At 43.7% G+C, this 14,508-nt stretch overlaps 1 protein-coding gene across 6 annotated transcripts in view; it reads left to right on the top strand.

Moving 5' to 3' along the window:
- The first annotated feature begins 856 nt into the window (after positions 1–856).
- Positions 857–14,508, top strand: part of LOC142575120 (uncharacterized) — a 132,006-nt gene continuing 118,354 nt past the window's right edge. For 5 of the 6 annotated variants that reach the window (XM_075684130.1, XM_075684128.1, XM_075684126.1 and 2 more), the window contains exons 1-2: positions 858–1,111; positions 6,496–6,645. In XM_075684130.1, coding sequence (XP_075540245.1) covers positions 6,542–6,645 — 104 coding nt within the window. In that variant the 5' untranslated portion in view covers positions 858–1,111; positions 6,496–6,541. Of the gene's footprint in view, positions 1,112–2,422; positions 2,458–6,495; positions 6,646–14,508 lie in introns of all 6 variants that reach the window. The other variant, XM_075684127.1, reaches the window with a different exon arrangement.

Raw genomic sequence — 14,508 nt, forward strand, 5'->3', positions numbered from 1 at the left:
TAGAACAAGGAAATATTTTTGAGTGGTCCTGCGCACTAGCAGCCCCCCACTCCCTCCCCCTGTGTACATAAAGCCCTGTTTTCCATGAATAAAATTCAGTTGAAGTCCGGCGTTCGTGTTGTCTTCCTCTTCTCGTCCGTGTTCAATTGTGCGCTGGAACGATGTTTCATAATGCTAATCATAACCAACTAGCCCAGCTGTCCATACTTAGTGCTGTATGATGACACGGTGACCCACGATGACAAACGAAATAATTTCGTAAAAAAATGTTTTAGGTATACGATTTTACAGCATATTTGATATGTGGATGCTTTGGCCCCACTCTAGTGTGCTAAGGTTAAAGCTCACCCAGATTATGGTGGCCCAAAAGATGCCCAAACTTGATCCGGATCGTTGTACCGTACGTGTAGCAGCGATCATTGTCGATAGCGATCAAGAAATATCATCCGGACTGGGCCTAATCGCGATCAAAAGTGACCGTGTGTAATCGCGGCATTACAGATAATCACAAAAATACCAATTTCTTATCTGCTTTCAGGCGTACGTTATATACAACTCACGTGCAGTACGTGCAGCCTTCCCCGTGTCCCAAAGAGAACTAAATGTCACATGAGTTCAGATGTACGTGCGTGCTAAAATTGTTAATTCGACTGCTTGAAAAAGAAAGAAATAACAGTCCACAGTTTCTCCTATTTCGGGACCACTATGGCGGCATAGCAGGTTCATAGCGTTTCCCTCTTCAAATGTTATTTCACAGAAGATGGAAAAGCAGGAAGCAGCAGTAGTAAAGCGTGTCGCGTCACCTAGTAACTACCCGATCTATCCTTTCGCTCTCGCTCATAGTTGTCGACTCTCCGCGCAAACAGCGTGGTTCTCCGTCTGTCCGACACTCGCCGCTCTTTCGTCCGGTTGGTGGCATTTGACGTCGGCACTCGCCCCCATCATCTCGGACGGCGTGCCGAGAGTGAGAGGCGCATAAACATATGTTACTGGCGCTTCGTGTAACACGCCAACGCTTCTGACCAATTTGGATACGTTTTTCAACCAAAAAATCTCGTACGTTACGGACTTTGCACGTACGATTGAAGGACGGCCTACTCCCACAACGACGGTAAGTGATTTGTAATTGTTGACGCTACACTCTTGATGCCAACTGTATGGTTTCCTACGAGATATCTCGATTGCTTATATCTTTACGGATGAAACTGTTCGGTGCCGCGTTGGTTTTGAAATAAAATACTTGCTCGGGAGTTTTTCTCACGTTGTATGTCATTTACACTTGTCTAGTTTTTCACCAGTAAGGCCACTGTAAACGCCAAAAGACTTCCGAGTTTTTCGTTGTGTCGTTTGTGTTTACTTAAATATATGTAAACGTTAATTGCGCCGTGTTCATAAAATTGGCCCGACAAAATCTTGTAATCTACTTTTTGCATTTTTCTCGTATCTATCAACGCGCAAATCTCCCTTGGCTGTTTGCTTGCTCTGTTCGAGAAAGGGAAGAGCTGCTTGAAGCTGTATCGCCGGCGGTAAATACCTCGAACGTACGACCGCATGAAACATGAATAATGCAGCTCATGCGAAATAAATCAGTTGGACCATGTTCTGAGGTTGAAAATCGGCGGGTGTGCATACCGGCGAACACTGTCTCGTAATATTATGTGCACAGTAGTCTCCTGTAGTGGTATTTTTATTAGCAACGAAGCGGCGAACTCGCATACATGTGGCAGAGCTGAGAGAGCCACGAAAATGCAGCGAACTTCCAAAGAAAGCTTCGCTTACGTAGGATTCCTTTGGGCTTCAAGAGACACAAAGCAACAGTTGTAAAAATTAGAACTTTGCGTTTAGGAAGTTTCACTCAGTAGTCTCATTAAATTTCATGGTGAAATCATTGCCACGCGTCTTAAAGATCCACGCGTCTTAAATAAAGGAAGGGGGAGGAGGGGTTCAAATTCAAACGGATTTATTTTGTTTCAAGAATTATATGCACAGGAAACAGAAAATGTGTATGACATGAGCTTCAGGCTAAAGAAAGCTTATTACACATTTTACTTAAATGTTGAATATTGCGCACCCACAGGGTACTATTATTGTGCTCTTCAACTGAATGACCCTGAGCAACATACATGGATCGTCAGTGAATGCAGAAACTAAATGTATTTAAATTAAACCACAGTTTCACATTCATGCATGTAATATACGGATTTGAAAAGCCGTTCTACCATTCATAGACCATTTCAGAGTGCCCAGAACACCTGCTTTCAGAACTGTTGCAGCCTCGTAAATCCGCTTCCTTCAACTTATCGAATACAACTAGCAGATGCTTGCCCAAGTCCAGCCTTGAGCACCGCACACCTATTGAGCTTTTTATGAAAAACTGCAGATGGGCTAGAAACGTTAAATAGATCTCAACTTTCTCATGCAGCAAGCGTCTCACAGTTTGGTGGAGCTTTGAATTAGGTAAGAATAACTTAGTTCTCTATCATGTGCTGCTGCTATTTGGGAAATGTGAGTGAAGCCTATGCACAGAGACAGTGAAATTCTGCTATCATCTTTCCACTTGTCACTGAAGAGGTTCTTACTTTTCAAAGTGTGGTTGTTGCAGATTCTATTTCCCTGAAATACCCTATCACTGCCATGCTCCTTGCCTTCCACAACTAAATTGCATTCTTGTGCACTCGTAGTTGACTTACATTAATTGCACTGGAATGCATTGAGAGCCAATGGAAACTGACCCTGTCAACCTTTAACAGCCGAACTCTGTCGAGTGAGGCTAGCTTAGCAGGACTCTTTGATAAACTATCAGACATTGTTTGGGATGTCATCGGCCTTAGTGAGATTAGGAGAACTGGTGGGGCTTATAAGTTGCTGAATAATGGCCGTGTTCTCTGCTATAGAGGTCTCCCAGATAAGAAGCAATACGGGGTAGGATTCCTAATTCATAAGGACATACCAGGCAACATTGATGAGCTCTACAGCATTAATGAGAGGGTAGCAGTAATCGTAATCAAACTTAATAAAAGATATAGGTTAAAGGTAGTACAAGCCTACGCTCCAACATCTGGTCATGATGATGAGGAAAAGGATCAGTTTTATGAAGACGTAGAATTAGCGAGGAGAAAAGTGCAAACTCGGTATACTGTAGTAATGGGCGACTTCAATGCAAAAGTGGGGAATAAGCAGGCTGGTGAACAAGCCATTGGCAACTATGGTGTTGATTCTAGTAACGCTAGAGGAGAGAAGTTGGTAGAATTCCTAGAAAGGAATAAGCTTTGAATAATGAACATCTTTTTCAGGAAGCGTAGCAACAGAAAGACAACCTGGAAAAACCCTAATGGTGAAACAAGCAATGAAATTGATTTCATACTTTCTGCCAACTCCAGAATAGTGCAGGATGTAGGAGTGATGCGTAAGGTAAAGTGAAGTGATCATAGTCTAGTGAGGGCTAGGATTCACCTCAACTTGAAGAAAGAAAGAGTAAAATTGGTCAAGAAAAGGCAGGTCAACCTAGAGGCAGTAAGGGTAAAAGCAGACAAATTCAGGCTGGTACTTGCAAACAAGTATGCAGCCATAGAACAGAGAGATGACAACATAGAGGTAATGTATGAAACCATAACTAGGCTGGCTTCAGAGGCAGCGATTGAAGTGGGAAGCAAGGGAACCACTAGGCAAGCTCTCCCGGAGTAACAAAGGACCTAATAAAGAAACGACAAAAATGAAAGTGTCCAATTCAAGAGATAACAGAATTCACGGAACTGTCAAAACTGATCAAGTTGAAAATAAGTGATATTCGAAACTATAACGTGAGAAAGACTGAAGAAGCCGTAAAAAATGGACGCAGCCTGAAATCGATGAGAAGGAAAGTTGGCATAGGACAAACCAAGGTGTGTACACTGAAAGATAAGCAGGGTAATAGCATCAGCGATCTTGAAGGTATAGTAAAAGCAGCAGAAGAATTCTGTACTGACCTGTGCAGTACCCAGGTTACAGAAACTCCTATAACTAGTGATGAGGTCAGAAGGGCCTTGGCAAGACATGAAACGAGGAAGAGTGGCAGAAGAAGATGGAGTAACAGTCGACTTAATCAACGATGGAGGAGGCATAATGCTTGGAAATCTGGTGGCTCTATATACGAAGTGTCTATTAACTGCAAGGGTCCCAGAGAACTGGGAGGATGCAGACATTATACTAATCAACAAAAAGGGAGACGTTAAAGAATTGAAAGATTATAGGCCCATTAGCTTACTCCCAGTATAATATAAAATATTCACTAGAATAATCTCCGTTAGCATAAGGGCAACACGGGACTTTAGTCAGGAAGGAATACTCTACAATGGATCACATGCATGTCATTGATCAGGTAATCAAGAAATCCGTAGAGTACAATAAGCCTCTCTATATGGCTTTCATAGATTACGAAAAGACATTTGATTCAGTAGAGATACCAGCAATCATAGAGGCATTACATTATCAAGGAGTACAGGCCGCTTACGTAAATACCTTGGAAAATATCTACAGAGGTTCTACAGCTACCTTAATTCTACACAAGAAAAGTAGGAAGATACCTGTAAAGAAAGGGGTCAGACAGGGCGACACAATCTCTCCAATGCTATTAACCTCATGCTTGGAAGAAGTATTAAAGTTATCAAACTGAAAAGGCTCAGGAGTAAGGAACGATGGCGAACATATCGGCAACCTTCGGTTTGCCGATGACATTGTTCTATTCAGCAACAATGCAGACGAGTTACAACAAATGATTGAGGACCTTAACAGAGATAGTGTGAGAGTGGGGTTGAAGATTAATGTGCTAAACACAAAAATAATGATGAATAGCTGGGCAAAGGAACAAGAGTTCAGGATCGCCAGTCAACCTCCAGAGTCTTTGAAGGAGTATGTTTACCTATGTCAACTAATCACAGGGAACCCTGATCATGAGAAGGAAATATATAGAATAAAAATGGGTTGGATCGCATACGACAGACATTGTCAGCTCCTGACTGGAAGCTTACCATTATCACTGAAAAGGAAGGTGTACAATCGGTGCATTTTACCGGTGCTGACATATGGGCTAGAGACTTGGAGATTGACAAAGAAGCTTGAGAACAAGTTAAGAACAGCGCAAAGAGCAGTGGAACGAAGGATGCTAGGCATAATGTTAAGAGACAGAAAGAGAGCAGTTTGGATCAGAGAGCAAATGGGTACAGCTGATATTCTAATTGACATTAAGAGAAAAAAATGGAGCTGGGCAGCTCATGTAGTGCATACGTTAGATAACCGTTGGACCATTAGGGTGACAGAATGGGTGCCAAGAGAAGGGGAACACAGTCGAGGACGGCAGAAGACTAGGTGGAGCGATGAAATTAGGAAATTCACGGGCTCTAGTTGGAATTGGTTGGCGCAGGACAGGGGTAATTGGAGATCGCAGGGAGAGGCCTTCGTCCTGCAGTGGACATAAAATAGGCTGATGAAGATGATGATGACGAAGCTTAAATGCGATACTCACACAAATGCCTCCGGCTCGTCTTCTTTAAGCAGCTGCCTATTTGAGTACTAAGGTAAATGCATTTGGAATGTCCCTAAGGTGGTGGTGCCAGGGTGTCTACCAACCGGGAAAACCGGGAATTCTCAGGGATTTTGAGTAGTCTGGAAAAAGTCAGGGAAAACTCAGGGAATTTGGGCCTCTATCAGGGAAAATTAGCGGCAATTTTATTGAAAGCGTCGGAAGTCGCGGTAATGCTGGCTCGAGCAACAGACAGGAATCGTAATGAATCGTCTTTGACGCCCTGTCGTCGGCTGGAGGAGTTGCCAGTGTGCACTCAACGACCGACTTTGCGGATACCCGATAATTTGGACGGCTTCGCAGCACCGCCACGTACCCCATAGAGTCAACGTATCAGAACGTGTGAAATTTCGGACGCAAGAACTCTTCGCCGTCCGATTTTCCGGACGTTTTGCCCTGACCGCAGGTCCAAAACCCCAATAATCAAAGGCACCACTGCCGCCGTTTTGATTACTTCGCCACCTCGAACCGGCACTCTCGCACGCGGATCTGCTGGCAGCCGTTGCCACCACTGCGGCAATGCTAGGCCCACCTGCTTTGATGTTCGCTATGAAGCTTGCAGGAATCCATTTGCATTCCAGACTGCTTCCTTCTTTTACTTTGTGTTGTCTGTGAGAATAGTACCATGCCGACGTTATTGCATAATTTGATTGGCCACTGAGAGTGGCCAATCAAATCAAAAGCTAGACGAAATGAAATCAGAGGAATTATATGTTTCTTTCTCTGACTGTTATTGGTTGAAGACAGTGCACTTGCTGGGCTAGTTGGCCCTTGCTATTTAGTACGAAGATAGCACAAAGAATGCAGCATTGTGTCTTTCTCGCCCATTCCTTGCAATGTTTCTGTTATTGTTTTCTTTGTGTGACTACATTGTGGCAACACGGTCCAGAAGCCGCAAAGTTTGTTGCACAGATGCAAGGTTTTTCTGAACTGAACAGGTGGTGCCAGGCGCACTGCGACCCGACATCTCCTCCCGGCTGTGGAATGAAAAAGAACCAAGTTCTTCCTCCTCTGCTTGTCGTTCTTTTTCTCGGTGCTGGTCAAACTGCCCATGGCTCTGAAGTTGGAGAACCAGTCGATCCTCAAAAGTAAGATATCTATCACAGTGTGCATAACATACATTATGTTGAAAAATAACCAGTTTGACAGCCCTTGCATACATGTGATGAGTTCTGCCTCCATTTTCTTTCTCTCTTTCTTTCTATATTTCGTTTTTCTGCCACCACAACTAAAAGAGCATTTTGCCTTGATGAAGACAAGCACCTTGTCGAAAAATTGGCTCCAAGTTTACGCATTTCTTGTTTGCCCACAAGTGAAGATTATGTGATCTTTAGAGTTATTTCCACAAGACGTAGTGGTATGTGCTGCTTTAGGGATTCAAAGGGAAACTGTCTTGCATAATTATTGAGCATACTTGACTGCAATGTGCAGTAAGGGCAAGCTGTTTGCTATTTCACAAGAGCAAAGGACAAACCTAGTTTGACGCGATATTTTTATTTCACTCGTTATTCTCTTTAATTGCAATTACTTGGCTGTTAAAACATTATTTAGCATGATGAAGATGTGGTCAAGTGGCCACTTGAACAGGAACGAAATAAAAATAAAGAAAGAAAACTAAATAAAACTCTGCAATACGCTTCACTTTTGTCATAAAAAGACTTGCTTAACAGCATTGCTCCTTGTTTAACTCTAATTTCTCTGCATCAGCACGTTGGTCAAACATTGTCTGTCTGAAAGGTTGACAAAACAATTTGAATGGAAATGGTGAATGGGTGTAATCAAAAACAAACTAGACATCTCGTTGTCCATTGCTTCTCATTCCTGCTGTATTGACGCCCTGATAAACTGACACCAACAGCTCATTTGCAGTTAAACTTTATTCCTTCTTTCACACTCCTGTTTCAATTCATGTCATGAAATGCAACTTTTTCTGGCGTCTTTAGCTTGTGCATAATGCATTCTGGTTGTTTTAGAAGGAGTGGTGACATTGCAATACTCTGAAAGCATCGCCTTCTAGAATATGATGTGTGGTGCTTTTGCAACAGTGGGACACTGCACTCTTGAAGGTCACGTGTGTACATGCAGAATTTTAGCGCAATGTGTGGCATTGCTTGATATAATTACCAGCAGTATGGTATTTTTTAAAAATCTTAATCGATTTTTAAAATTTCATGAGCTCTGAATTTAAAAATTTTTTTAAATTATGCTCTGTGCCTGTGGCAGAGACTGCATCCTACTGCCAGAGGTAGATTACTCAAGGCAGTAGACATTGTGTGAGAAATTGCAAGTACTTAGCTAATTAGGAAGATTTTATTAAATAAGCTAATCACTTTAGGGCATACATTGCAATTAATGAGTTGAAGCCAGTGAATTCTCAAGACAGTATTGAAATAAGCACCAGCAAACTTATTGCACAATGCAGTGTTGTTCTTCCACTTGCTTTTTTAAGTAGACAAAATGCCTACTGAAGCAGGGCAGGTCAAATCTAACTGGAACAGTAATGCATTTTGTTGCATAATTTGAGAACACACCTCATGAAACTGGTGTCAGCCACAGAGCTCCTTGTAAGTTAGGCATTGTGAATTCAGTGGCTTCAGTCTATAATTTGCAATGTGCCCTAAAGTGACTGGGTAGAAAGCTAATCAGTGCGACTTTGTTGAATAGCAAATTATACCTGGTGATTTTTCATGCATGTCCAGCTCAGCTCAATAAGTAGAATTGTGCGATCTGCCACCAGTGACTTAAAATTCTGCATGAAAAAGAAAGAAAGGAACTGCCCAGGTGTAATGCTTGCATAACAATTCCTTATCTGTTTTACTATTGTGTGTCGCGACACCACGTACCCGAGCACATGAGGGTTGGGCCCTTCCGCGTGTAGCTGTGCATGCTTTGCCGTGTCTGGGGAGAAGAGGATCCTGGGAGTTTAGCCAATGCCAGGTGTTTTGACCTTCATGGCCTCTCGGTGGAGACAACATATCTCTTTCGCCTCCACTTCACATAGTCGGCACCCCCGGACTGAGCCACCTGGGCTTTTTTCTGTCCCCCTCTACGACATTTTTCTTTCTCTTACTTTTCCATCTTTCCTGTCTCCTATTCGGTTCTTATCATTTCTGAATTTCCAGGTGGCAAGAATTAAACTTGTATAGTATATCCAGTCTTGGGTATATATATTAGGTTATAGCGGCGTTGCATAGCTGGCTTGTAGCGTCCCTTGTTGGGCTTGGTGGTGGGTGGCTACCACCACCGCCGAATTTCAAAATCACGTTATGGCAGAAGCTTTTCCCCGCCTTCTAGATCAGCCTCTGAAAAGAGGTCGTACTGAAGTACCATTCGAAACCCACGCACATTCATACATTATCATGTCTTGCACAGCGAAGGAACCACCCCATTTCGACAGCTCTCCCCTTTCTTGGTGGCAAAATGCCTCAAAGAAAAAATTTGAGAAGACTACAAAGCCTCTAAAATGATAAGTGGAGACGTTCTTGTCCAACTTAAGACGAAAGAACAATTGCAAAACATCTCTGATCTCACTGGCACTGGTCAGATCAAAGTCAGGATCTCACTACACCGATCACTAAATACCAACAGGAGCGTGATCTCAGAAGAAGACTTTCTTAGCTTTAGCGACTATGAACTGCTCGAGGGTTTTCAAGAGCAAAACATAATCAAAATCCAGAGAATAACAATCAGGAGGAACAACAAACAAATCCCAACCAAACATGTGATACATACTTGTGGAACCAGTATCCTTCCCAGTTCACTTTAAGCAGGGCATGTAAAGATCAATGTCAGGCCATACATGCTGAACCCGAGGTGATGCTTCAAGTGTCAAAGGTTCGGGCATGCGTCACAATCATGTAGAGGTAAATCAGCATGCGCAAACTGTAGTGCCAACAATCACCCCTCGGACAACTGTAATGCTCCTCCACATTGTGCAAACTGTAAAGGAGATCATGCAGCTTATTTGCAATCTTGTCCTTTCAGGAGGAAAGAGAACAGAAATAATTGCACTCAGGGTGAAAGAAAAGATCTCTTTCTATGAAGCAAGGAAGAAACTCTCTCACTTACATCAAACGAGCTATGCCACTGTGGCGCGGCAGGGGGCAGCACCACATCAGTTCCAGGGGTTTACAGGGGTCACAGCCAGTGGCCCCATAGTAACTCCATCCGCCCCCTTGGTGGCAGCGGCCAATGCTGCTCCATCATCAGCTAAGGCGGGCCCACAGACTGCTGTGTCGCAGGGCCCAAGGCTTAATCGAACTTTGAGGCCTGAGACATGCGTCTCAATGCCTAGAGCTTGATCCTCCAACGCCTGGGAGAAAGCCATGGAGGTCGACGCCAAAGCACCAGTGCTCCCTGGAGCGCGCTAAAAAGAGACAAACATCCTGTAACTGCGCCAAGAAAGGGCCAGGTAACCTGAACGGCTATGCCCTCAATTGGAATAGCTATTCTTTCATTACCTGTCACCTATCACTTTCTAGCTCGCACACATATCAGTAAACAGTTTTAATTGCTTTACAATGGCTTTCATCGTCCATTAGAATTGTAGAGGTCTGATACATAATTTAGGTGACATCAAGGACATAATAAATAAGTTCTCGCCAGTGGCATTCTGCCTTCAAGAAACAAACCTAAGGCCCAAGAACAGTCAAATTCTTAAAGGTTTTACTGTTGTCCGAAGGGACTGCATACTAGAGTCATTTGTCAGGAGGAGTCGCCATAGTCATTCAGGGCAGCACTCCTACCTGAAATGTTCAGTTGAATAGTTTTCTTTTTGAGGTGGTCAACGTCACCGTTCTAATGCATAAAACCACCACCATTTGTTCCCTGCGCATCCCACGCTATACTCATTTTACTACTAGAAACCTGGTAAATCTAGCACACCAGTGGCCGGAGCCTTTTGTTTTAGTAGGAGATTTTAATACCCATTGTACCCTCTGAGGCAGCGATAGAATAGACCAAAGAGGGCAAGTAATCGAAGATTTTATTTTGTCAACCAACAATATGTCTGTTAAACTCGGTTTCACCAACATATTTTTCACCAAGCTCACCCAAATTTAGCTGTCTCAATTTAGCCTTCTGCTCACCATCTGTTCTTAGTGATTTTAAGTGAAAAGTCCTCAACACTTCATATGGAAGTGATCATTTGCCAGCAATTATCAAACTATCATCCATATTACCTGCCATAAACTCTAAGCCATGTCGCTGGAAGTTGCTGCGGACAGCACGTGAACTGGCCTTTATTTTTGGGGAACTCAAACTTGAAAGTGTCCTTTCACCAGAACTCAACATAGATGAAATGATTGAAAAACTCACAGCACTCCTAATAGCAGCAGCAGAAAAGGCAATATCCCAATCATTGAACATTGTGCAAAAAAAAAAAAAAGCTAAACCCCTGGTGGACACCGGGGTGTACACAAGCAAAAAAACAGCAAAATGAGGCTTGAGGTATCCTGAGAAGGTAAGCCACTTACATTAACCTTATAAACTTCAAACAGGCCAAAGCGAAAGCGTGATATGACTGGAGGCACGTGGAAAATTCATCATGGCAAGAATATGTCCTCAATGAATAGTTCAGTCACATCCAAAAAGCTGTGGGATCAGCCCAGGAAGTTCCGGGGAGACTATCCATCATATACAGTACCTTTACTCACAGTTCCAGGTATACCGACAACTCTACAAGAACAAGCTGACGTACTAGGTGAACACTTTTATACTGTTTCTGGATCAGCCAACTACTCTGACACATTTCTAAAGCACAAACAGTCTGAAGAGAAACTGAGATTGCCCATTACAGGGACATCAAATGAACCCTACAGTGCTCCCCTAACACTTCATGTATTAAAGGGCGTACTTTCTGCTGGCAAAAAACTGCCGTCGGCCATGACCGCATTCATTATTCAATGCCTTCCCACCCTTCACTTGAATCTGTTAAAGCTCATCTAGAATTTCTCAGCAAAGTATGGGATACAGGCATAATCCTAAAATTATGGAAAAACCCAATCACATTACCTCTCCTGAAAGCCAGATAGCCGCCTGCATCTCCCGAAGCTACTGGCCCATTGCCCTCACAAGCTGTTTAGCAAAATCCTATGAAAGCATCGTGAATACAAGGCTGGCTTTCACTCTACAAACACAAAATATACTAGACATTCACCAATACGGTTATAAAAATAACTGCTCAACAACTGATCACCTTGTCTGACTGGAACATAAAATACAGAATGCTTTTCTACGTAAACAACACTGCCTTACAGTTTTCTTTGACCTGGAAAAGGCGTACGACACTACTTGGAGATTTGGCGTCTTAAGAGATCTGGCGGATCTAGGGATCCGTGGAAAAACACTCAAATGTCTAGCCAACTTTGTCTTATCGAACATTTCAAGTCCATCTAGGAACAGCGTTTTCACGTGTATTTGTCCAGGAAGATGGTGTGCCACAGGGATATATACTAAGCACAACCCTATTCGTTCTGAAAATGGACTTCTTAAAAAGAATAATTCCATCTTCTCTCATGCATTCATCATACGTTGATGATCTCCAAATTGTGTGCCGAGGATCAAACATAGTAACCTACAAACAACAAGTTCAAATGACATTAAATAAACTCGCAAAATGGGCAGTCAAAAACTGCTTTTGTTTCTACACCGAAAAAACAGTCGCTGTGGTTTTTTTCAAAAGAAAGGCGCTTATATGCAGACCCTGTCCTGAAGATGCACCAGTGTGCCCTACCAGTTAAAAAGGACTCAAGTTTCTGGGCATTATGTTTGATAAGAAGCTAAACTTTCTAGCACACATAAACAGTTTGAAAATTAGAGTGAACAATGCACTGAATGTACTGAATGTACAGCCGCCCTGATTTTTAATAATATAGCGCGAGCGTCGACTGAACTGCTGGTGAGCGCCTTATAACGGCGATAAGCGTGCAACAAGAGCGTGCAACAAGGCGAGTGCAACAAGGCAACAAGGCTCGTGCGCGAACTCTCGCCTTGTTGCACGCTTATCGCCGTTATAAGGCGCTCACCAGCAGTTCAGTCGACGCTCGCGCTATATTATTAAAAATCAGGGTGGCTGTACCAGTGTCTTGTCACCGGAACACTGGGGCTCTGACCGGGAATGCCTTCTGCATATGTACCGATCTTTAGTGCGAAGCAACATAGACTACGGTGGTGTAGTCTATGGGTCAGCCAGATAGTCCTGTCTAAGGGGACTAGATCTAGTACATTGTCTAGGGCTATGCTTAGCAACTGGCGCCTACAGAACTTGCCCTGTTGCTAGTTTATATGCAGAAACTAACGAGCCATCTCTGGAACAAAGAAGAACACAACTCGTGCTTACTCACATTCTCAGAGTTCAATCATCAGCAGGATATATGTACTATGACATTGTTACCCACTGTAACATACGAATACACTATGCGAATAAACCACATGCCATCAAACCTCTCGTACTTCGGCATGAAGAAAAGTGTCGCGAGTGCGATATCCCAAAAGAGGCACTTCATGTTGCAGATAAGCCATCCAGATTGGCTTCCCGGTGCGACTATACACGATTTCTATATCTCTCACTGACACACCTTAGGAAGCAGGATACCCTACAGGAGCACATAATACAAGAGTTCCGCACAGTACAAAAAACATACTGTTTAATGTTTGTCTCTGTATGGCACCACCATATATACTTCAGTGCGATGAAATAAAGGGATTCATATGTTGCTTTCGATAGAAGCAGATCCTTCGGCTCGTCGCACACATAGACGCATGCGCAGATACAACAGACGGTGATGAGGATAACAAAACAGCTGGCTACAAGTTTCTAAGATGAGCCTGCTGCAGCCACCAGCATTCTTGTCAGCACCAGAGAAACCCGTCGTCCCTTGGAACCAATGGTGTTGGATGTTCCATAATTATCTTCTGGCATTGGGCAGCGATACCCACTCGACTGACCACCGCAAGGCTCTTCTTCTACATTGTCTAGGGGCAGGAGGCCAGCTAATTTTTTATGCATTGCCGGCCAAGCAGAGCCCACATGCGCTGGAAGAACCAAATATGTCAGCTGCGGTGAAGGATGGTACAAGTGAGACTGAAGAATATGTGACTGCGCTCGTAACGCTCAATGCTTGAAGTAAGCATTGAGCGTAAGCATTCACCACCGTCACCAACGTTGCAGTGGAAAGGCACTGTTTTGTACTGTGCACCCGATTGCAGGGTGAATCGGTGGAGGATGCTTTTGTTACAGCCCTACGTGAGGTAGCAGCTTCACGCGACTTTAGGTCTCAGGCAGACTATTTCATCCGGGACCAATGGTGGCAAAAACAAACCAGCGTTCGCTACAAGAGCAATTGTGACCTTGGACCTCGCCGTAACCATCGGTGGAAGCTTTGATGCAACAGGGCAATACTGCAGGGAACTATAGTCACCAGCCGACGTCTGCAGCATTGACAGAACTCGCACACAAGCCACAGGGGCCTATCAGCCACCACTTGCACCCCAGCCGTGCTTCTACTGTGGTTCCCATCGTCACATTGCAAGTTCCACCGCCTGCAGGGTGAGAAATAAGAGGTACAGAAAGTGTGGAAAGATGGGCCATTTTGAACGAGGGAGCCATAGTGAGCAAGCAAACAGAACCCTTGCTATTTGAGAAGTTGTAACCGATGATGCTCTAAAGGTCCTGACTGTATTGCACTTGGGCCACAAGGGCGGAACAGGTGTGCACATTAACGTACAGGTACACGGCGTTACAATATCTGTGTTAGTGGACACCGTCTCTGCAGTGTCTATATTGTCTGCTGCCAGCTACGAGAAGCTCCGGTCTTCCGTTTCTCTGCAATCTTCGACCGCAGCACTATTCGACTTCTCGCACCGCCACATACCTGTCTAGGGTTGGTTCCTTGCTTCAGTTGCATTCAGTAACCGTCAGGCTGTACTGCTATTCTATGTAGTTCCAGAAG

The sequence above is a fragment of the Dermacentor variabilis genome, chromosome 3 (assembly GCF_050947875.1).
Source record: "Dermacentor variabilis isolate Ectoservices chromosome 3, ASM5094787v1, whole genome shotgun sequence".
Classification (NCBI taxonomy): domain Eukaryota; kingdom Metazoa; phylum Arthropoda; class Arachnida; order Ixodida; family Ixodidae; genus Dermacentor; species Dermacentor variabilis.